The sequence below is a fragment of the Tetrao urogallus genome (genome assembly GCF_951394365.1).
Source record: "Tetrao urogallus genome assembly, chromosome: 9".
Taxonomy (NCBI): domain Eukaryota; kingdom Metazoa; phylum Chordata; class Aves; order Galliformes; family Phasianidae; genus Tetrao; species Tetrao urogallus.
The window spans coordinates 15,370,185-15,393,737 of record NC_136822.1 but is presented as its reverse complement, the minus strand read 5'-3'; the positions used below and the strand labels follow the sequence as shown (position 1 = coordinate 15,393,737).

Below are 23,553 nucleotides of genomic sequence, written 5' to 3'. Positions count from 1 at the left end.
CCGCAGGGGACTCTGCATTGGAACGGACTGAGGGAACCTGCCAACCAGGTTCTGTTTGCGGTGCAGCCCGGCTTCCCGATTTCCCCTTCCCGTGGCGCTCCTCTGCCTCGGACGCTCGCCGGGGACAGGCTGGGCCGGGCCACCCTTCCCTGGATCGGAGGCACTCGTGCCAAGAGGGAGCCCAGCTTTTCGTCCCGTGTCCCGCAGCGGCGAGGCAGTGACGCAGTCTTCATATTGAAGATGGATTATGGGACGGAGATGGCGCATCCCGCTTCCCGCCCTGTCTCAGTGCTCATCAGTTTGAAGAGATGTTCTGCTTCTTGGATTTCTTTACACCTCGGTTTTTCCCTCTCAAGTCCTCACTTTCCCCTATCCCTGATGCCACAGACTGTTGACCCGTCCACTGAGTCTGTCAGATGCTCCGAAGCCTTCACCGAGCCCGGTACCCTCGTGGAGACGGCGCAAGGGACAGGGCTACGGCCCAGACAATCACTCCACCCCTCCGCACAAGGGTCCTCACTGGGACGTGTCTGAAGGGGAAAGGCTCTGCTCCCTTTTTGGCTTTGCACGCCAGAACCCGAACCCCGTGAGATTTACTATGCAGGGAGTTAGGCAAAAAAAAAATAATAATAATAATAGAGAGAGATATATTAAAAAAAAAAAAAGAGGGTGCAGAAAGGGGACCCTCTTGGTTCTCGTGGCTGGCTCTGGACTGCAGAGTGAGGCCATCAGCACGTTTGCACAGGGACCCTCCAGCCCCCGAAGCGGGGCCGGGAGCGGGGTCAGGGCCACACGGAGGCCTGGCCTCCCCCAGCCTCCTGTTTTATGCAGAAGGAGCGGGTGCCGCTCCTGCCACACGCTGTGATTGCTGCCAAAAGACTCACTCACCTTCCTCTGACTTCACTGCAGCCCGCTTCCTCCGTGCTGAGGGCGAGACTCCCAGCGTGCGTGAGTGTGCGTGAGTGTGTGCGTGCGTGCGTGAGTGCTGGCCGGCAGGACTGTGCGAGGCAATGGGCAGAATAAAGGCAATAAGAATTTTATCAGCGTTTCCTTTGCTCGATCGCTCTCGCTGCACCAGCACGGGGGCTGCTGCCTCCATCACTGCCCGTGGCTACAGCTTCCCATGTCCCTGTGTGCCCATAACCCCTGCTGTAACACCGACGCTCTCACGGGGTCCCCATGGATGCCGATGGGCACTGATGTGTGCCAGCAGGGAGGTGCCAAGCAGATGGGTGCCAGCCCTGTGCCTTCCCGTGGGGCACTCGGGCTTGGAGTCTCAAGGCACAGCCAGCCCCAAAACTCAATCTGGAGCTGCTGATAGTGCTTTTTCCCATTCCCTCCTCGTGCTGTACTCGACCTGTGGGACTGCAGCCCCATGAGTGCAAACTGAGCGAGGCCAGCCCCGACCCACAGCACATGGGGAGCACAGCACGCCGCAGGGCTTGGCCGCAGCCTGCTTTTCCCACCATGCATGGGAGTGTTGCAACTGCCTCCGTGAGTCACAGATGCCAAACGGGAGCTGCTGAGCCGGGTGCAAACTCACCCGCTGCTGCAAAGTGCATGGCAAGGGAAGGATCCCGGGCTGCTGACGTGGTCCCCGTGCCCTCGGCCCCTCCAGCATCCTTCCCCAGGGCTCTGATCCCGCTCCGTGTGCCAGACCCCGCTTGCTCCACCAGCAGTGCAGTGGGCTGAGGCTCCCTGCGGGGTGCCCCCCTCCCTGCCAGGCGCCACACAGCAGGTGCTGTTTTTCCCCTTTCCTCAACGCTCACCTGCCCTTGGGTTTCTCATTAACCCCGTCCTCCTCCACAGGGAACAGCAAACAGCAGGAGGGCAGCACGGCTCTGCGCAGCACAGCAACGGCTGAAGGGCTCTGCGCCACCTGCCCGCACCCCTGGAGCTCCACGTGCCCGCTCCATCCCTGCAGTGGGGATCCCAAAGCCCTGTTCCCCACAGCAGCCCCTGCTGCTTGCTCCTCGCTTGGCTTTGCTGCTTTGGGGGGGGGTTTCAGCTCACGGGGTTTGCTCCTGAGGTATTGCATCCCATGCTGTGCCCGCCAATTCCCTTCGTACAAATGTGTACAGAGAGAAAGAAAGGTGCATTTAACAGGAAAAGAAAGCAAAGGCGACCACCGGCAGCAGTGCGGATCAATGCGAGCGTGCGTTTGTACAAATATTTTTTAACAAAAGGTTAAAAAAAAAAAAAAAAAAAAAAGACCTTTTTTTTTTTTTTTTTTTTTTCAATTAAATTATTTAAGGAATTTTATGGAGCTTTGTGATGCCCGCGTGGTTCTTGTGGGGACGGGGTGGTGGGTTGTGAGTCTGTGACGGCCCCGTGGGGATGCTCTGCAGTGCCACTATGGGTGCACTATGGGGGAGGGGGGGCAGTGATGGGGATGGGGTGTCCCTGGAGGGATATATTGGGGGTGAGCCCTGCTTGTGCCCTCCCTGCACTCAGCTCTTCCCTCTCCCAGCCCTTCCAAAGAGCCTTTTGTGCTGCTGGGGTCTTTCCCCCCCCCCCCTCCCCTCCCTCCTTTTAATTCCTAACCAGGAGATTAAGGGAAGACAAAGGCTCCGATTGTTCCCCACTCTGAGGAGATCTGGAAAGTTCCAAGAGAGGGGAACCGTCTCTTTCAAGATGCACTGGTGAAAGGGGGGACCCACGGCCCAGGTGGAGGGGTTTGACCGGGGGGGAAACACCGGGGTGGCACCAGGGTTGGGTCCCATTGGATGGAAACCAATGCCATCGTGGATGGGATGCAGGCTGCCCCATGAGCGGGACCTTTCCCCTGGCCGTGGGGAACAGCTACGGGGGCACCCAGCCAGGGTGGGAGCACTGCGCCTCTCCCTGCAAGGGGGGAGAGGAGGAGCAGGAGATGGAAGAGGGGAAGAAGAAGGAGGAGGAGGAAGGTTGCGGACGGCTTGGCCGGCTCGCCCGGCTGCTTGGCGTTGTCGCTGCTAACTCTTGGCTGACACCTCAGTGACTTGGCAGGGAGATGCTCCAGCAGCCCCGTCAGCTGCCTGGGGCCGGAGCAGCTGGAAGGGATCACGGCTCGGCACCGCTCAGCCCATGGCAGCCAGCAGCCAGCGGGATGGGGCCATGGGTGCCCATGCGCCCTGACTGTCCCCATCGCACTTCGGCCCCATTGCTGCCCTATGGAAACCTGCATCCATGTGATGGGGCGGGATGGGATGGAACACGGCAGGACGCCATCCAGGCGGGTCATTGCCCCGTGGACAGAGCCAGGGCAGCATCGCAGCCCGCCTAGGGGGGACAAAGCACAAAGGGAAGGAACCCGGCCGCTTTCCCATGCTCACTGGGAGCAGCAAGACACCCACGAACGCCCCGGCTCTGCTCCTTCTGTTTCCCGTTAAGATTATTTATTGGTAATTTTTAAGACCACTTACAGGCTCTGTTCATGTGCCAGGACCCTACACAGCCTTTTTTTCCCAGGGCTTTTTTTTTTTTTTTTTTTTAATTTATTTATTAAAAAAAAAAAAAAAAAAAAAAAAAAAAAAAGGATTGGTTTAATCATTTTCTTCCCACTCTTTCCTTCCCATCCCCTTTGGTTCTGCCACATGGCATGGTGCCCATTCTGCCCGTCCTCCCCACTGTCACACCACAATCCTGACCCCTCCTTAAGCAGGGCTGAGCATCCCAAAGAGTGACACTGGGGACACAGTGCCTCCAGCATCCCAGCACCAGGACAGGGAATCTTCCCCAGAAGGGCCTTCCAGCCCCCCTCACCACTCCTCCTTCCGCAGACGGAAGCCCAAAGGGTTCCGATCCCCTTTTATTGCCCTCATTCCGCTTTGATCTCGCGGTATCTCTCCGTGCCCGTCCGGGGGCCGTGGGGCAGTCCTTGTGTCAGACAGGTTCTGCGACACATTGCTGCCTAATGAGAAATTTCCTCTCCCCGCGCTTCGCTGGTTTATTTTAGCACTGGTATCGCTACCCCACCTCTGCTTCTCGTAGGGCTGAGTCACGGGGCGCCTCCCGGCCCCGCGTCCCCACTCTGCCACCCCTCTGCCACCTTCTCTTCTCCTGGGATGGCATCAGAAACCCGATGTCCCAGGGCCACCACGGCGTATGAATGGGTGCCCATAAGCAATACCCCAGGACAGGCCCCAATTCCCCGCTCCGTGCTCAGGGAACCGCAGCTCCAGGCTGCTGCTGGAGTTCAAAGGGACGGGAGAAACCCGCAGTTCCCCCTCTGCGTGAGGGTTTGGGCTCGGCTCCCCGCTCGCAGCCTGCCGATGCTCCGTGCCATTCCTGGCTTTCCTCGCTAATGAGGCAGCGTGGGAAGCGGTGGGAGGTGTGGGACCCAAAATTGGGTCAGGATGTGGTATGGCGAGAGGGGCCCCCACCCTTGTCCTACATGGAGACCGTGGGGTCTTGTTTGCTCCTGGGGATCCCCAGCTGCCCCCTGCCCCTAACAGATTCCTGCTGCCCCCAAACCATTCCCCAAGAGCCCTACACCGGCTCTCAGAGGGCTCAGGCTCCATAGCCACAAGTGCATCTATCATACTGTCCCCAGCGTCACCCAGGTGTGGGGCTGAGGCTGTGCCCCAGGAGGACAAAGCTGAAACCATGACCCAACCCGGATGTGGTGAGTCAGGCTGACTGAGGCAGCTTGAGCTGGAAAGCACTAGCCAGTACCATCCCCATCCCCATTTGTGTCCACATCCCTGTCCACACTGCTGTGCCCATCCCCATCCCTCTCTCAATCTCCATCCCCATTTCTGTCCCCATCTCCAGCTGAGCAGCAAGCAGTGGCCAATGGTCAGGGCACATCCCAGCCCCTGTGCCTGGGTGACTCCACCCCTTCTCTCACCCTACAGCTGCTACCACTCACCCAGACCCCGTCCTCACCCAGCTTCTCCTGGGGCAGCAGTGGGGCCGGGGGCCCCCAGCCTTGCCGTGGATTTATGACACAGCCGTGCTCTGGTGTTCAGGGGCCAGGAGAGGCGACAGAGCCTTTATGGCTTTCCTACACCTTTCTGCCAGCGCCGTCTAAATGGCCTCATAAACCGCCCCCCCGCTCCCACCCCCGTCAGGAGGAGGTGGTTTATTAGGGCCGTAACTCATCTCCTGGCATTTCATCAGCATCCTTTTAATCTGCACTTGGGTTTTTTTATTCCTGTTTAATGCCGGGAGCTGGATGTATTGTTAGGACCCTAGGGAGCGGCTGGGGGCCAGGGCAGCCCCCTCCCCAGCATAGATCCGCAGTGCTATGCGAGGAAACCTTCCCAGCAAACACTGGGATTTCGGGTGCTAATCCTTTGTGTCAGCCTTTCCGCTTTCATCCCATTAACTCCCGCGCCCGGTGCCGCTGCCCTCGCGCTTCTCTGCGGCGGAGATAAGTCCCCGTGCTCGGCGCGGCGCATCCTCCCGGCCGCGGTGCTGCTGGCGGGCAGCTTCCATCCAATTACAGCAGGGTGAAGCTCATTTTAATTGCATGGAGCAGCCGGGATTAGGCAGACTTTATCTCCTAATTCCTTCTTTATCTCCTAACTTCACACTCTCCGCTCGCACCAGAGGCGCGGTGGCTTGTGCCAGCGCTGGTGATTTTGGAAGAACGCATGCCCACTGCATATCGCCCCATTGCCTGGCTGACGTTAGCCCCAGTGCCTCCCCAATGCCCCCAAATGCTCCTAAATGCCACCAAATGTCAGAGCAGGGGCAGGTGGGGATGTCTGCCCCACGGAATGGGGATGAGGCATTGACCACAGCCCCTTGGCTGCCACTTGGGGTGGTGCAGGGCATCCCTGGGGTGGCACCCACTGCAATTCCCAGCAACACCATGTGTCACTTGGAGCATCCAGCCAGGATGGGGACAGACGCAACAAAGGGTCTTTTTCCCTTCCCACCCCACTAATCTTGGGTACCCAGCCGGCACTCAGGGGTCTCCATAAGGGAGGATGAAGGTGGCAGCGGTTTGGGCATCCAGTGACACCCACTTGTCTGTGCAGACATCCACCCTGACCCAAGGGAGCACTCGAGATAGCAGAAGAGCTGGGGGCAGTCCAGCAGGGGCTCTTAGGGCTGCCCGATAGCCTTCATCCCCATAGCTCAGCTGGCGACATTACTCCATGCTGCACTGTCCCCTACGATGGCACATGTCTCACCCTTGAGTAAAGCGTGGCTCCATGGCTCAGCCATGCAGGCTCTGCATCAGCACAGCCGCCTGCTAATTAGCCACCATTAGCATCAGCTAATTAATGTAATTCCGGTGACCCACAATTCCGGAGCGTGGGAGCTGCTCCTCGCAATGCCTCTGCCCATAGCCAGCAGCTCCCAGCACCTTCACCCAGGGGGTTTTGCCCCATGGGTGCCCTCATGCTGCACGTTTGCATGTGTGTATGATGCAGATGTGGGGGGGGGGGGTCTCTTGCATGTGCACACGTGTGCTGGTAGCTTTGCATTTGTGAACACACATGTCAGTACCTTTGCATGCATGTACATGCGTGCTGATGGCTTTGCACAGATGCATGCACATGTGCAGCCCCATAGGTGCTCCATAGCAGGGGCACAGGGCCCACGGCAGTGAAAGGGTGGCTGCTAATCCTCTAGCAGCTGTGGGGCCCACACTTGCTTGTTCAAGGGATATGGCAGCTCGGTCAACAATCCCCCGGCCCGTTTCGGGGGGATTAGCAGCCCCCCGGGGAGCAAAGGGGCCCGCATGAATATTTGGCGGGTGGGAATGTGGAGAGACAAAGCTGGAGGGGGGGCGATGGGGAGGATCCGCTGTCCCCAGGGTGTCCCCAAGGCAGGGATGGGGTGCAGGGAGCATCCCCATGTGCTCTCACACCGCGCTGTGCTGACAGCAGGGAGCTCTGGTTATCATCCCACACAGCCCCACAGCGATAACCCTAACAGCCCTGGGGCAGAGGGCAGCCCCCAGCGTCACCCCGAGAGGGAGCACCCCAATGCCAGCACTGGGAGCTCAGGTGACCAAAAACCAACGTGTCACTAATTAGTCCTGGGGTACAGCCATGGGTCAGCTTCTCACCATCAGGGGCAGCTGGGGGCTAACGAGGGCTGCATTAAGCCGTGTGGGGTATTAGGGCTCTGCCAGGGTGCTCCTGTGTGAAATCAGACCTGGAATCTTACTATACTATGGGGTCAAAACATGAGGTTTCAGCTTGTGTCTTGGCAGTAGGTTGGACCTGGTGGTGAGAGAAGGGAAGTGGCATCAGGTCCTGTTATTTCCCTGCCCAGCTTTGCCTGATATTCGGGATTTCTGCTCAAGGCGCAGCCCCAGGGCCCCCTGGGTTTGCTGAGAAGCTTCGTGCCACCCCCAGGCTTTGTCTGCCCCTAGGGTTTAGCCACCCGAGGAGCAGAACTCCCATGGACCCACTCCCTGCTGGGCGGGGTGCGGGTCCCCACAGCCACAAAGCAGCATACATGGGGGTGACCCTGATGCCAGGGATGCTCAGGGGATGCCCATGTGCTCAGGAGGGTACATGCACACGTGGGGCCAGGTGTCCCTATGGGACCCCCACCACCCCATTACCCGTGGGTGCCGCTTTTCTGCTCCGTTAGCCGCGGCTGTGCCGGCACATAATGACATGGTAATTGCGAGCTGGGTTCGGCCACACGCATGGCCCTGTGCCCCACACCCGGGTTAGCCATGACCCCCTCTCCCTGTTCCCACCCCAGTGCCTCACATCAGCCCTAGCGGTGCGGGTTCTGCCCCAGCCCCAGCACAGGGGCACCCCGGTCACCTCCTCGCCCCAGCGCTGGGAAACCCGTCCTTCCCCTCTGTGTTTACATGGGTAACAGGGGTCCTCTGCCGCTGCACATCGCATTTTCTGCTTGGTCACTTCCATCTGTGTCCCCGCATAATGATTTTTTCTGCTACATTAATTTAACACACTGCGGCGGGCCGAGGCGCTGGGACCCTACGCTCCTTAATTGTGTCAAAGGAAAAGCTCTGCGCTCCCTTTCATCGGGGCCAGGGGGTGCTGCGGGGTGGGTGTCCCACTGGGGGGGCTGTGGGCTCGGGGTGGTCGTGGGGTCTGCAGGGAGGACTTGGGGCAGGCTAAGGGTGTCCCTTGGGGGATATGAAGAGGGCCTTGGAGTGACCCTAAAACACCGCTTCCGGAGATGCCACCCTGCTGGGATGTGCCATCCCATTGAGGTCTCGACGGTGGTGGCACATCCCCGTGCCCACTGTGTTGCTCAGAGCCCCACATCCTCGGGAGGGGCCGTCGGGATCCGGAGGGTTAAGTGCAGTGTTTGTCTTGGCTGAATGCGGCGGGATCCTAACAAGGCACGGCGAATGGAGGTGAAGGGCTGTCCAGACGGGAAGTGACAGCCCGATTTCAGGGCTGTCAGCCCCGGCGTGGTGGGCATTGAGTGGGGACATTCCTCCCCGCTTCCCTGGCTCCGCAGCCCACGCTGCCAACAAAGCCACCAGGGCAGCCCCTTACCTATATGGGGGACTATAGGGCAGAGCGGGACCCACAGCTGGGCTGGGGGTGTGGGAGCCCCATTGGCCCTCCCTGCTGGCGGCCCCGCAAGAAGTGGCCTCCGCTATTTGCAAACACTGTGGCGAGGGGCTGGGAAGGTCTCGGCCCACCCCAGCGGGCGCCTTTGTGTCGGGCGGACCCCTGGGGGCTCATTTCCATCCCGCCCGGGCGCTCGCCCTGATCCTTTCAGAGACCGCCTGCGCCTTGCTCCGGCTGCAGACAAAAGCGGTGCCAACCCCACAGCTGTGCCGTGTCCCTGCCTCATCCTCATGCCTCTCCCATGGCACGCTGCACCCCTACACATTGTGTTCCATGTCCAAAACCCACCACGTGTCCCACAGGCGCCCACCCCACATTACAAACCCAGCGCCCCACACACAACATGGGGCTCCCAGCAGCCCCCAGTATGCCTGGATACTGGGTCCCCTGGTGCCGGTGGCACTGTGGAGACAAAGCAGGACACAAGGAGTGGGGTGGCACAGCTGGCACTTGGCAGCGCCCTTCCGCTCGCACCGCTGCTTTATGGCCGTGCGTAAAGCCGGCAGATCAATGCACAGCCCGATTTTATTTGCTTTTGGGGTGATAAAGGTGAATTAACCCAGCTGGGTGCTGTAACCGTCCTGCCGGGCACAGCCTGGAGGGCAGAGCGGGAACAGAGCGGGCTCGGTGCTCCCATTGCTGGTGGCCACACTCGTGGCTCGCGGTGCCGCCGGGGTTGCTCTTTTCTCGCGCTTTTTATGCCGGGAAATCTTCTCGAGGGCCCCCACAAGTGACCTCTTCCTCGGCGCGGCCGCTAAGCCCTTTGTAATGGGATTTTGCGGCAGAAGCGGCGAATGAGGGGAGAAGTGAATGCCTTAAGCTGCCGCGTTCCCTCTGGGTTCCCCTCCCCAGCCCATGGGCACAAAGGGGACAATCCCCGCTTTTATCCGCGGCCCTAAGAAGTGGGGGCAATGCTGGGCTGTGTCCCCATCCCGAGCGCACGGGGATGGGCAGGGTTTGGGGGCTGCCCGTGGGGGCAACTGTGTGAAGATGGGGGCACTGGTTGAATGCACCAGCTGAATGCAGGTTGGGGCTGCCCAGAATAGGGGCGATGCTGAGGGATGCTGGGGGAGGACCCGTCTGCTCCTGAGTTAATATTGTTCCAGCACAAGGACTTCATTAACGCCGGCAAACACAAGCTGTAAATACTCATTAATTCCCCACTCGCTGATGGCCTTCAGAGCTGCTAATTCAGCTCCCAGCCCCACAGGACCCCCATCCCTTGGGTTCCCATGGGGCTGCTGGGGTTCCCGTGGGGAGAGAAGAGGGAAGCGTGCCCCCAGAGCACAGCCACCCCATTGGGATGCCCCATCAGAGTACCCCACACAAACCCATGGGCGATGCCCACTCAAAAACCCCCAAATGAGGGCACAGAGGTAACAGGGTCCCACGGCCAGGGGACACCGTGCTGCCCCCCCACAACCCCCCATAAGGAGCTGATTTATGGCTGTCTCCTAAACGATGCCATTAAGCAAGTGGGGCCAGAGTGGGAGCACAGCTGCAGGAGCAGATCAGTGCCTGATTAATGTTGGGCAACTTGTTATATTGTCAGATAATTATCCCCAAACTGTATGACTTTTCTGCTAAGTGGCAGCGCTTAATTGCGTTTTTAATTACACCCTGATCACCCTGGCCCCTCCGAGCAGGGATGCCAGGAGAGGGGCATGGCACAGAGCCCGGACCCTGCAAGAGGGCATTTTGGGGTCATCCCATGCAAAACTTCTCCCTGGCACAGCTGCACTCGGCGCGGGGCACACCTGCAGGACCCCAGCCCTGCTATGGGGATGGGCTCTGCCCCCCAGCTCTGCTTTACCCCACGGCACGGGGCTGCCGGATGCGGCACAGCCGGGAGGAAACGCGGGTGTTATCGCCCCGCTGGCTCAGCCCTGCCTCGGCCACGGCCTCTGGCCCCAGATTTCCTGGCGTGGCCATAAAGCAGTACTGCTGTGGGCTTCACCCAGGCCACCAAGCAGGCATGGGATGTAGCTTCCCACTGAGCTATGGGGCTGGGCGAGAAGGGAGGGCATGGAACGGGCCCACATTCTGCTGGAGGATGGGAAAATTGGGGGTTTGCCCCACTCTGCATGGGGTGCCTGGACAGAGGATGAGCATCAGGGTTCAGGGGAACGAATCCCAAATCACGGCCACCCCCAGACAGCCCCTCTTGGTGTCATGGCAGCCAGACGGGGTCCCTCCAAGAAACGGCTCCATCCATTTCAAGGGAAAAAAATGTAAATAAAGGTCCCTGTCCTGCCTGTCCCCGTTATCTCAGGAATCCGGAGCGCGCCGGCACGGCCCCAGCCCCTTCTCGGAGCCATATTTCATCCTGCTGGCTGTGGACCAGCGTGTCGGGATGGGGCTGGAGGGAGGCTGCAGGCACAGCGCTGCGGGGCTGCATGGGGTCTCGGTGCCTCAGCCCCGGGGACACATCCCCCTGCTCCCAGCTCAGCCGCTAATGATGTCTCCCGACCCACCGGCAAAGAAGAGCGTAAATTATTCAGCTCCTCATCAGGGCAATTAAATTAACTCGAAGATGCGGGCCATGAATATTTCACGGGGCAGAAGTGGAGCTGAGCCCCTTTTCACAGCTCTGGAAGGGGCGTGCAATGAGTGCGTCCATCCTCAGCCGCGGCAGGAGAGGTCTGTGCCGGGTGCCAGGTGGCTCAGCCCCCCCCCGGCCCCTGTCTGCCCAGGTTACTTCCAGTGGCTGCTGATGGAGGCCAGGTGCCGGCAGCTCCCCGCACACCCCCAGCCTCTTTTTGGGGCTGGGGGCACTGCGGGGGGCTGCCTGTAGCCCACAGACCCCTTCCCCCTGCCCTCCCCATGCTGTACCATTTCAATGCCCGCCTCCCTCCCGGGATCTCGGTCAGGATTTCTCTTTTCTTTCTTCCTCGCTTCGAACAATTAATAATTTATCCCATAATAAAAGAGGAAACGGTTAATGAGATGAAAACAAGCCAGAAACATCTGCTGGGGCGGCTTTCATCGCCAGCCCTGGGCCGCCCGCGCAGGAAGCGGTGGTGGGAGGGGGACGAGGCTGGGGGGGACACGGCAGCAGGAGGCTGTCCCCCACACCCGGCCTTCCTCCCCTCCTCCTCCTCCTCCTGCTGCTCTGCCGAGACCTGCCGCACTCAGCTCACCAGTAATGCTGGGAGATGGCACTCCAAAACCAACAGAGCCCTGGTAGCAGCCCCATGCCCCCCTGCACCTCTAATGGCCGGCATCCCTCATGTCCCCTCTCACCCGGTGGCAGTGGTGGCCCTGCTGCCTGCATGGCATGGGAAGAGTGGTGCAAAGGGACATGGCAGGGAAAAGGGGCACGGGGAACGGGGAATGGACAGGAAGGGAAAGGGAAGGGGAAGCGCAGCAACGCCCGGAGGCCGCTGACACGTGGCCAAAACCCAGGGCAGAGGGAAGGGACTGCTGTGACCCAGCACTGCAGGGAGAGATGGGGGTGATGGGGACAAGCCGGTGGGTGTTGCAGGACTGTGGCCTGGGGCTGACCGGAGGGACTGGGGCGCTGCCTCTGCTTCCAATTTAGCTGATCCCTGCCCTGACCGCTGCAGCTCTCTAATCTGTTTGTCTTCCAAAGCCATTAAGCTAATTTGGAGCCCTCCGAAATCCCCCAGCTCTCATCCTAACCCAGCTTGGCAGGGTTTGGTTGGTGGGTCTGGGATGGGGGGAGGAATGCATCGGTGAGTTCTGGGGAAGAACCATGGGACCCAGCACCCCAGAGATCCCCAATACCCCATGTGGGGCACAGAGGGTGGCAGGAAAGGGCACGCAGCCCCCCACCACCATGGGATAGGGGGCCGCAGCCTGCAGCCCAGGGCCACCCGCTGATAAGGGCCATCACGGGGACAGCCCAGCGCGATGACAGCTGTGGGGAGATGGCCCTGTCCCCCCTGCAGCACCGGCTGAGGTGTCACGGAAAAACAGACGTCAGCATCAGCCCGCAGGAATTCGGGGACAGGGACAGGGCTGTGGGGCACGGGCCTTTCCCCAGACCCTGCACACCAGGGGCAGAGGACCGACACTTATCACATATTTTTCCCCCAAAGCTCATTTTTTCCTTCCTTCATCGCCCATCACGGCCTCAGCAGGGAAGGGAAGGGGCTAATCCCTGCCCAGGGCCTTGTCCCTCATTCGGGGTTATGCGGTGCTAATGAGGGGATGATCGGGTGGGCTGCCAGGTTGCCCCATGCCACCTCCATCATCTCCTCCTTACCCACATGGGTAATTGGCAGCCCGGTGACAGACAGACTCATTAACAGCTTAATTTCGGCTCGGTCTCTTCCTGCCCAGCCCCAGCCTTAGGGGGGCTGCTCAGTGGGGGGATGTCACCACTGCACCCCATAGCACCGCAATGTGGGGACGGTGCCACCCCAATGCCCAATGCCAACGGGCCCTCCCAGCCTCTCCCCACGTCTGTTTGCTCCATAAGGGCGGTGCTGCGGCTCCTTTGTGCTCACAGATAAGAGGGGCCGCAGCCACCTCTGAAGCACCGCTCCCACCCCGAGCCGGGCAGACTTTGGGGAGAGAGCAGGGATTTGGTGTGCAGGCAGGGATTTGGGGCTGCCCAACCACCCAGATGCCACCGTGGTCCTGCCACCCGCTGTGCCTCTCTGCTTTGCTTCTGAGGACCATTGAGCACCCCAGGAGGTGCAGAGGACGCGCTTCCCATCCCCATCAGCCCCTCATTCCAAAGCCATGTCCCCCATCTCCATCACCACCACCCCCCCCCCATTGGAGATCACTGGAGACTGTGTTGGCCCCCCAGCGCCATCCTGCCGGATGGAGGCCTGGCCGCTGTTCAAAGCCACGCTCATGTTGTATAATTTATCAGTGGAAGATAACAGCCCCATGGCTAACTCCCCCTCCCCTCTCCACCCCACACACACAGAGCCCAGCACTATGAGCACTGGGACTTTCAACCTGGGGAGAAGCCACATGGAGGGACCCCCACCGAGTCCCACTGTGTGCTGGGGTGTTTTGGGGTGCACTAAGGCAGGGACAGAGCTGTGCTCCACCTCCCCCCCCTCCCCCAATATATCTGCCCCCACCATCCCAGTGCACCGGGGACTGCAGAGCATTTGGAGTCGGTCTGTGGGGTCTCCACAGCCTTGGGACCCAGGGGAGGGGGGTGAGGGCTGGTGCTGCGGGCACAGAGCGGCACCAGGTGCCGGAAAGATTTGTTTGGCTCCAGATAAGGAGGCGACGGCGGGCACCTGGCAGGTGGCTCCGGGCGGGGGCACCGAGCGGCGGCCACCCGCAGCCTCGATTCCTCATCCCCAGCGGTGCGGGGCCGGCAAGCCGCGTCCCTCTGTCCTTTGTGTCATTCTGTCCTTCCGTGTCCCTCTGTACCCGCGCATCCCTCCGCCCACCCAAGCGGCACAGCGCGGCCGCAGCGAGCCGTTCGTGTCACCCATGGAGAGGGGCTGACAGCGGGGGCTGGGTGGCACTGGGGGGGGTGACGCGGAGAGAAGGTGAGACCGTGAGGGTGTGACACTGGTAGGGTGGGGGGTGACGCGTGAGGGCAGAGGCGTGACGCCGCGTGCCTCCCGGTGCTCGGTGCGCCGCTGCCCCCACCGTCCCGGCAGCGAGAGCCGCACCGTCCCCGGCTGCTCCCGGGGGGCCTTGAACGGCTCGTCCCCGGGGGCAGCCCCCACGCCCCGCTCAGAGCCGGCTCCCGCTGGGAGGTGCCCGCCGGCTCCGCGCTCCCCGCCGCCGTGCCCGGCCCACGCCGTGCGATCCGCGGCCGCGCAGCGCCCCCTGCCGTCCCCCACACGCACCGCAGTGCGCCTCCCCAGCCTGCAGGGGGCGCTGCTGACGGCACTAAGACCGCGCGGGCTCCTCTGCCGGCCGCACCGCGCAGGCGTAGGTCTAGCCCCGCCCACCATGAAGCTTCTTCCGCCCCGCTGCCCGCAGTCTGGCGTGTGTCGGATGTGGAAACACGTCATCACCGTGCGCCGTTGCGGGAGCGGGCGCGAGGCGGCTCCGCCATGGCTGGGATACTCTTCGAGGACATCTTCGATGTGAAAGATATCGACCCCGAGGGCAAGAAGTTCGACCGCGGTGAGCTGGAACCCCCCCGTTCCCAACCCTTCTTCCCTGAGCCCTTAACTCTCACTCGGGCCTCCGGGCGGCCCCGGTGCCGGCGTGGGAGGGGAAGGGTGCGGCGGGCCTTCCCTTGTGCCGACCGCCCCGCTCTGCGCAGTGTCTCGCCTGCATTGCGAGAGCGAGTCCTTCAAGATGGACCTCATCCTGGACGTCAACATCCAGATCTACCCCGTGGACCTCGGTACGCCGCCGGGACGGGGAGGAGGGGGGTCGGGGAGGAGGGGGGCCTGGCCTGCTGCTAGAGGAGTGTGCGTGGTACTGCGCTGTCCTTCGTCGCAGGGGTGCGTGGTGCTGGCGCTGCTGGGGCTGAGCTCTGTTCGGGCTCATTGCGCTGTGGGGTTTGTTTAGAATCAGGTCTGACCCATCCCCTAGAGATGCCCCTTAGCGAATCTGTGTTAGCTACTGGCAACCGGGCCTGATGGAGAGCTTTTGAAATGGGTTTCCGTGCCTAAACTGAATGGAAAACTTACCATAAATAAGATGAGGAAGGGGCTGATCTTCCATACCTGCCCAAGGCAAGCTCAACTTTCCAAGGCTCTCCACGTACTTCCCTTGCTGTGTGCCATGAAAACATTAGCTGTGCTGACCTGGTGGCTCTGCAGTGCTGATAAATTTCTGTTGGGAGAGATAAGAGTACGCGTCTCCCTCAATTTCTGCTATCCTATTGGAGAATACACAGGAACCAGGTTCATAATAAACTCACCAGGGCAATTCCTTGCTGCAGTTGTGCTGCAGCTGCCACTGTGACTGCCATTGCTCTGGCTGTGCCTTCACACCGCTCCTTTGCTGTCTCCTCCCAGGTGACAAATTCCGTTTGGTCATTGCCAGCACCCTGTATGAGGATGGCACGTTGGACGATGGGGAGTACAACCCTACAGATGACAGGCCCTCCAGGTGCTGTGGCTCGCAGTGGTGGAGGAGTTGGGGTGCTGAAAGGCTGCGAGGTGCCTTCTTCCAGAGGATGCTCTGCTAGGGGTTGCGGGAAGGAGGAGGGGTGACAGTTCTGGCACTTCTCTGAGCTCCCCTCATCTCATTTCAGGGCAGACCAGTTCGAGTATGTGATGTATGGCAAGGTGTACAGGATCGAGGGGGATGAGACGTCCACAGAAGCAGCCACACGCCTGTGAGTGTCTGTTGCCAGATGGGGATGCATTGCCTGAGGGTGGTGGGGTGGCAGCAGTGTCTTGATTGGGTCTCCTATGAGTTTCCCTGCTCTCACCGCTCCTCTCCTCCTGCCCCAGCTCTGCTTACGTGTCCTACGGGGGGCTGCTCATGCGCCTTCAGGGAGATGCAAACAATCTGCATGGGTTTGAAGTGGACTCCAGAGTTTACCTGCTGATGAAGAAGTTGGCCTTCTAGGAGATGATGCACCTCAGTGGGCTGCCTGCCCCAGAGACATTCTGCTGGCGAGCAAATAGGACACCATCACCCCAAATCCCACCCCAGCACCTTTGCTGCCCAGCTCCTCCAGTGGTTGGTGTAGGAGGGGGCATTCCCCCTTTTCATCCCAGTCTTTTCTGACTGTTTCCCTTCCACGTAGGGGCTGGTCCCTCATTTTCAGTGGAGACCATGGGTGCTCTGTGGTCCTGTCTGCTGATCTTTTTCTCACCTTCCTGCACTTCAAAAGCAGGCTTAGCCCCAGCTCTGGCCAGGGGCAGCTGGACTGGGACATACACCTGTCTGTGCTAAGGCTGGGCATCATTTTCTAACGTGCTGTTCTGAGACAGGTGGGGCTCCTTAATTAAACTGCTATGTGTTTTCTAGATGTGGTTGTTGTGGCTGAGAGGCGAGGCTGGCTTCCCAGGAGGCAGGCTGGTAGATGAAGATGGAATGCTCGAGGAGGGTGTTGTGGTAGCAGACAGCAAAGCTACCACATCAGGGACAGTGGCTTGCAGGCTGTGGCTCCTGTAGGGGCTTGTCCTAGCCTGAATGGTGCTGTGTGACCCCAGAACTCAGCACAGTGAGATTGGCAGGTGGATACCAGAAAGCAGGGGATGTTATCATCTTACATCCCTTAGCAGAGCCCAGCTGCCCTGCAGAGATGGCAGCCACCGCAGGAGGGAGCTGGATGCTGTGGGGAGAACAGGAGCATATCCCCCAGCTGCTGCCTTTCCCAGAGGCTGGTGTATGCTTCCCAGTCCAGTGCCACAGCAGTGGTAACAGGAAGACACAAACAATCCTTTAGAAAAATAGGTCTTTAATTGTAAAGCATTCACAGTCTGATAGGAGCAAGGCGTGTGCCTTGTGCTGCACAGGTGTGGCTGTGAGCCATGTGATAGCCAAAGGCTTGTGGAAAAGGAGCCAACCCTTTCCCTGTGGCACCTTCCTGGGCACCCAGAGCACGGCTCATTGTCCTATGGGATTGCTCTGACCTCTTATCAGTGTTGAATCCTGTGTACAGCTTCATCAGGCCCTGGGCTGGAGGTCCCTGCTTGCCCCAGTCTCAGTCACATGAGTCCTTAGCCAAGTTGTGGAAGAAGAAGCGCAGCTTGCCCTGCACCAACTGTCGGTAGGTGAGGAAGATCTCAGTGACCTGAGTCTGCTCAGTGAAGCTTGGGGAGCAGCAGGGCCCTTCCTGAGGGGCAAGAGTGAGATGAGGGGGTCACAAATGCCATTATGCCCAGCTGACACCTGCCCTGAAGGTGTCCTTGCTCACGCGATGAGGCCTCACCTCCCAGCCAAAGGTCTGCAGGAGCAGGAGGAAGGAGTTGGCATGTCGATAGAGCTGTCTCAGCTGATTGGCTCCACATTCCTGGCTCACCTGGCCCTGAGCTTCTGTCACAGCACCCACCAGCAGCACCAGGTTGCACAGGATCTCGTGCCACTTGATCTCATCCTGTGGAGCAGTGTGTGTACTGACCCCACTGGCACAGGGCTGCAGGCCCATCGTTCCCGTGCCCACCCTTGATGTGGAAGGATCCTCCACCTCATCTCCACACAATGCTCCTGTGCCACCAACTGTTTCTACAAGCCTTTTGTTCAGCTTGTTTGGTGACTGCATCCCTCTGCTTACCCAGGGGCTCCTTCTCAACTCCCACAGGCATCCCAGCACCATCCTCCCAGCCCCTCTCACCGATTTGCTTTTCCACTGTCGCATGTTGAAGTCCACCAAAGGCAGAACCACAGGGCAGCTGAGTGTGGGTAGTGCCTGGCACTCGCTCTGTTGGGGGAGAAGAGTTGCTGTAGTGAGACGCCGGGAGTTTTTTCCAGCTCTGTCCTGCCAGCCCAGCCTGATACTGGGTTTTGGGAGGCGTTGCTTCCTCACCATTCTCTTCTCCATGTCCTTGGCCTCCCCGATGTACTTCTGGATCAGTCTCTTGTCGCAGACCAGCCCCACTGGCCTGGCATGGCCTTCTTTGATGTGCAGGAGAAAAGATGTGAGGAGCAGTAGTCCTGGGAAAGAAGGGGATACCCATGGGCACCTGGCCACCCTCCTCAAAGAGCCCCAGCTCAGGTAACGCCTACAGCAGCAACTGCTCTGCCTGGTCTGGTGGTGTCTGGAATTGCTTTGTAGTAGGACAAGAGGAGGTTTTGGAGGCTGAGAAGGATCTTGTCTCCCTCCTGTTTCTGGGGACATGATTCTGGGCAGAGCTGGGATTTCCCAGCAGTGCAGAAAGGCTGGGGGGAAGTGACAAGCATCAGTGCTGGATTTTAGGCTCAGCTCCAGCCTGGGAAGCAGGCAGGCAGCTGAGCTGTGTTCCCTGTGCAGGCCTTCCTTTGGGGAGTTTATGCCAGGAGCAGCTCTGGATGTCACGTGCATTTCGGGGAATCCCTGCCTGCAGCCTCCTGCAGTGCACGTCGACTCCTCGCCACTGCAGCAGCCGAGGGCTCGCCTGTGCGTGGTCTCAGCTGGCACCATGGGCATGCTGCTGCCCCAGGCACCCCTCAGCTGACTGACTTCTGAGCTCCATGCTGGTGACTGCCATCTCTGAGAGCCCTTCGTCCATCTGCCTGTGTCCCTTCTTGTTACCACCTCGGCATTGCACCTGTCCCCAAAAAGATTGGGCAGAACCTGCTGCCCGAGGCTGGACACAGGGAGATGCCAAACTGGCAGTGGGCAGCTCCAGCCAAACCAGAGGCACCCTTGGCATTCGCTTCTAACGTGTGGGGTGATGGCTGTGCCTGTGCCAGGGAGGTTGGGGCTGTGATTTGGTTTTCCACTGCCAGAGCAGTGCCCCTTCCCACTCGTGCCCATCCCCTTTACCCCGCACTCACTGTTCAGCTCCATGCTCTGCTGGGGGCTTCAGCCCTGCATCCTCTGCCCTGGGGCCAGCGGCTGCTCCCCGGCTCCCGTCCCCCTTCCATGGAGGGCAGCTGTGGTGCGGGCCTCCCCCCCGCAAGCCGCCGGGCCGGGATGGAGGACTGGGGGCTGGGAACACCCCTCGGGCAGCACAGCACGGCGCAGCACTCTGGCCCGGCTGCCGTGCCGAGGCAGCGTGATTTCCTGTTGTGTTGCTGCTGACCTTCGAGCAAAAGTGCTCCGGGGGCCCTGGGGACGGCTTCCTGCCTCCAGCCGCTTCCTCCCTTGGCCTCTGGGATCGGGAAGGGCGTCCTCGGGCACTCACCTGCCCCTCGCCCTGGGCGTGAGTGATCTGCGAGTGGGATATCAGTGCTGGGAACGGTGGCCGTGCCTATCTGTGGCACAAAGGTGGTCCTGGAACGGCAGGATAGATGGCGTCAGTGGTGCTCTGAGCTGAGAGACAGTCATGGGGCGTGGGGGCCAGGAAGTGGGGTTTTTTGGTGGAGAGAGCTTGGAGAGACCCCCCAGGGGCAGGAGTGCACACATGCACATGTCCACGTGCGCATCTGTGCTCACGTGCACACCCACACCCCCACTTGCACCACAGCCCCACGCATGCGCACTGTGGGTTGCATGCTCACATGGCCCCTATGCATCCCACCATCACGCAGCTCCCTACGTTCACACCCACACCGACCCAGGAGCCCCCAGACCTCATCCTCCTTCACACTACACACAGCACTGCTCTCACACGCTCCCATCCCGTCCTCGTGGCCAGCGGTTCCCGGCAGCCCCTGGCCAGGTGACAGGAACCGGGGTAAACACCTCGCCCCCCCCCCTGTGCCCATCCCACGTCCCCCTGGCCCCACAGCCATCAACCCACCTTGCAAGCGGCGGGGGGTCCTGGTGGGTTCCGGCAGCCCCATTCTGGCTATGGGGACAGCGCTGGTGACGCAGTGCAGCACGGTTTGGCGGCAGCTGTGAGCACTGGGGTCAAACACCGCTGGGCTTCCCCGTACGGCCGTGTCCCGGCTCTGCGGACGTGACGGGCTGCAAACGCACCCTACTGGCACCCTGGGACAGCTCTGTCCTCACTCCCAACTCTGATCCCTTCTCACGGTCCCCAACACTATGCCCTGGTCCCCGTCCCTCTCTGGGCACGTTGCCCCTCAAGGTGCTGGGTTGGAGTTCTGCAGTGCCCCATAGCCTTCATAATTAGGCGAAAAACTCATCGGGGAAATGGGGCAGCTGGTACGTGGCAGGATGCCTGCTGGATGCCAGAAGACACCAGAGCACCGCAGGGTGCCCTTCACCCCAAAATATTCCTTCCAGCAATGCCAGCAGGCAGCTCGCTGTTTTCCTGCTGGGAATGGCACTGCCGGGATGTGCTGTCCTGGGGGGACACGGAGCTGTGCAGCTGGCCGGATCCCAGTGCTGTGTTTCCCACCTCTGCTTACAGGGTGCAAAGTGCCGGGAATCCTGCTGTGGCGAGCAGCCGTTCACACCCACTCCAACAAGTGCCAAGGGCAGCCGGAGGTGCCAGGCAGTGGGGGAGGACTGGGCAGGTGACACAGCTGCTGTCCCCAAGGGCCACCCAGGTGTCCCCAGTAGGCACTGCCAGGATGTTGCTGCAAAGCAGTGAGACACGGGAAACCGACGTGAGCTCTGCAGGCAGTGGGGGGGGTGGAGGTGGTGGTTCCGAGCCCCCTTTGAAGCCCCCATAAAAGGGTCCGGCATAAAGGGAAGAGAAAGTCAAAGGAACAAAGAGAGCAGCTAATCCCGGAGTGAGCAAACAGCCCCGTTTGCTCAGGGCCCAGCTGGGCACAAAGAGGCTGGGGAACAAGGGACGGAGCTGGGGGTGCCAGCAGGATGCTGCGAGCAGGCCCTGTGCTCCCCTCACCCCACCACAGGCAAAGATCTCAACCCCCTCCGGTCCTGTTTTACATTTGCAAATTGTCAATAAACATCCGTGGGCAAACAGAGCTCTCCATGCCCCACCATCCCACTCCCAGGAGCAGTCCAGGAAGGTGGTTGTGCTGCAGAGGGCAGCCGGGTGGGGGGCTGGCATGGTTTGCCCATTCTCCATATTCCACAGGCCCTGCACAGGGTTTGTCTAGTAGGGGACTGCCAGGATAAACTGTGCTGTGCCCACAACGGCCATCAGCACTGTCACAGGCCTGCCCAGAGCTGCGGCCACCCATCTGCACCAAATGCTGCCCTGTCGCACTCCTTGCCCACTCCGCTGCCCGCAGGGGGGGCACCAAGGGGGGCACCTCCCTCCATCCCCTGGGGTGGTGAAGGGGTTAATGCCAGGCGGTCGAGCCGCAGGTGGGCGCAAGAATGAAATTCCTTCTCGCTGTCCCGCGAAGTCTGGGCACAAATATTTGCCTGCATGTCCGGTGGGGGGGGGGAGAGACCACCATCGATTGCTCTGGGAGCGTGCTAATCCCCATGCCAAACAGGGCCCCCCCCCGTGCCCCACGCGCTCCCTGCCTTCTTCCCATAGGGATGAAGGGGATCTCTGTGGTCTTTGGATACCCCGTGATGGGCCACTGGGAGTGGGCACAGCCCCGAGCATAGCGCATGAGGATATTTTGGGGTCTCTGCCCACATCCTGGCCCCCCCCCTCCACCACAAGGCAAGAAGGGACAGAGAGCCCCATCCATCCCCTCCGCGCTGAGAACACGCAGTCCCTAATAAACTCCATGTGTCTGGAGACGAAAAGCAGCCGCTCCCCCAGCTGCACCCCCTCACCCCATACCTGCCACCCCCAAATACCCTCCGCCCCCAGACCCCCCTTGCCTTCGTCTGGGGCGGCCCAGCCCTGCGAGCCGCCCGCCAGTTGTGCAAATATTGCCGGAACGGCTGCAATCCCCATGTCCAACGTGAATTATGAGATATTTCCACCCATTACGACAGCACCCCCCTCCCCGCCGTGTATGTGCGAGGCCGGGGGGGGATTAGTCACGGGGCATGGCTTCGTTCTGCACAGAGCTTTGGGGAGGCCATAGTGAGTGAGGTGAGGGGGGCTCTTTTTGGAGAGGGGGGTGTCGCTGTGGCTCCCCAGCTCCGGTTGGGTCTGGCCCCCGTTACTCATGGCACGGGGTGTCAAGGTGCCCGGAGGAGGATGGAGGCTGTGGGAAGGGGTTAGGGCGTGCGGTTTCGCTTCGACCCCATCCCTAGGGAGAAGAGGCTCCTTCCTGCCGCCCTGAGCCCGGCTCATGTTCAAAGCCTGAAGCAGACAGCAGCTAATAGGGACAGACAATAGGGAGCTGCATGGGGCGGCAGTGCTGGCACAGGCACCCCTAAGCCAGGCACGGCACCACTGGGCAGAGAGGGATGAGATGGTGGCCCCTCCGAGTGACCCCTCGTGGCCACATGGCCACAGAGCCCACACAGCCCACGCAGAGTCCACAGTAGAGTACCATCATCAGCGCGCCCACCCTGATGTGCTCCCGGCACCTACACGCCATGGGGCCGGGCACCTGCTCCGGCTTATGGGGTGGTACAGAGCAGCCGTGGCTGCCTGGCTCTGTCCCCATGCAGCTCCAGCTGCCCGCAGCCGGCAGCCCTGTCCCGCTGGGGCTGTGCCGGCGCCAGGCCCGGCTGCAGGGAGCCTCAGAGCCGCCTTTGTGCCGGGAGCTCGCAGTGTATGTGCGGGCGCCGGGAACCAGCTGGCGGCACCGGGACCCTTTCCCACCCTAAAAGCACAGAGACCCCTGAGGGGGGCACTTCCAGGACTTTCAGGACCGCGTGGGGCTGTGCGGTAGGGATGCCCGTGTGCGTCCTATCTCATCCCGTGCCCGTTTCCTCCCAACCCATGTGCTCCTGTTGTAGCAGTGAACACCTCGCTACCCCCGTGCCCTCCCCATGCCTCAGTCTCTCCCATGCCAAGGCCATGGCTCTCCCAGCTTTCCTTCCTTCCCGGGAAAGGGGAGGGAGCTTCCCCTGTTGCTTCCCCACATCCCCGCAGCCGAGCCAGGAGACTGTGACGAGCTCCGGGTGCGCGGAGCCAGCGGCAGATTCCTGGCACCGGCAGGGCGGCCGGCAGCCATCGCCCGCCTCCTCCTCCCCGCTCAGCCCTGCTCGCTCCCCGCCGTTCCCCCCAGGCTGCACCACGGCGGTGGGCACCAGGCGGTGACGCTGGCACGGCCACGCAGCCCCCAGCCCTCCCCTGTCACCGGATCCCAGGCCAACAGAGACAACGGGAGAGAGGAGCAGGGACAGGTCGGTGGCACTGACGGGGTGGGCATGGGAATGGGGTGCCACGCTGCCGGGCACAGCCCATTGCGAGCAGTACGGTGTTGCGCATGGAATGTCCGTGGTGTCCCAGCCCTGGAGGTGACAATGGAATGTCCCGATGGGGAAACCCGGCTACCCCTTGCCGGGGCTTGCTCGTGCCAAGCGGGGTGGGGGAGGGCACAGGGATGGGGCATCTGGCAGCAGGGATATGGCGTGTGGGGTTGCAGCCCCCCTAGCCACTCGCTGTGCCGTGGGGAGGCCCAGGAGGAGCCTTCTGGGGAGGTAAGGGCCTGTTGTGCTCCAGCTGCGCCGTGTTTCCCTAGTTACACCGTGCAGCTGGCCGGCTGTTTGCACCGCCCAGAGTTGATTTTGGCAGCCCAGCGCTTCCCCCTCCTCCCCTGCACACCCGCCTGCCTCCCCACTGGTGGGGGGACCTAGCAC

The 23,553-nt window shown here is 61.0% G+C and overlaps 2 protein-coding genes across 5 annotated transcripts; one reads left to right on the top strand and one right to left on the bottom strand.

Moving 5' to 3' along the window:
• Positions 1 to 14,512: 14,512 nt before the first annotated feature.
• POLR2H (RNA polymerase II, I and III subunit H) lies at positions 14,513 to 15,989 on the top strand (the record flags this gene model as incomplete). 4 transcript variants are annotated; one of them, XM_079539532.1, is made up of 5 exons in its annotated part: positions 14,513 to 14,585; positions 14,728 to 14,811; positions 15,431 to 15,524; positions 15,670 to 15,753; positions 15,872 to 15,989. In XM_079539532.1, 5 exons carry the CDS (start codon positions 14,513 to 14,515, stop codon positions 15,987 to 15,989), a joined length of 453 nt encoding a protein of 150 aa, XP_079395658.1. The 4 variants fall into 4 exon arrangements, with proteins under 4 accessions (XP_079395658.1, XP_079395660.1, XP_079395659.1 ...); XM_079539534.1 differs by lacking the exon at positions 14,728 to 14,811; XM_079539533.1 differs by lacking the exon at positions 15,670 to 15,753.
• A 1,084-nt stretch (positions 15,990 to 17,073) lies between these two features.
• On the bottom strand, positions 17,074 to 18,858 carry THPO (thrombopoietin; the record flags this gene model as incomplete). Its single annotated transcript, XM_079539878.1, has 5 exons — positions 17,074 to 17,205; positions 17,302 to 17,466; positions 17,704 to 17,790; positions 17,896 to 18,023; positions 18,846 to 18,858. The coding sequence occupies 5 exons, from the start codon at positions 18,856 to 18,858 to the stop codon at positions 17,074 to 17,076; spliced, it is 525 nt and encodes a 174-aa protein (XP_079396004.1).
• Between the last annotated feature and the right edge of the window lie 4,695 nt (positions 18,859 to 23,553).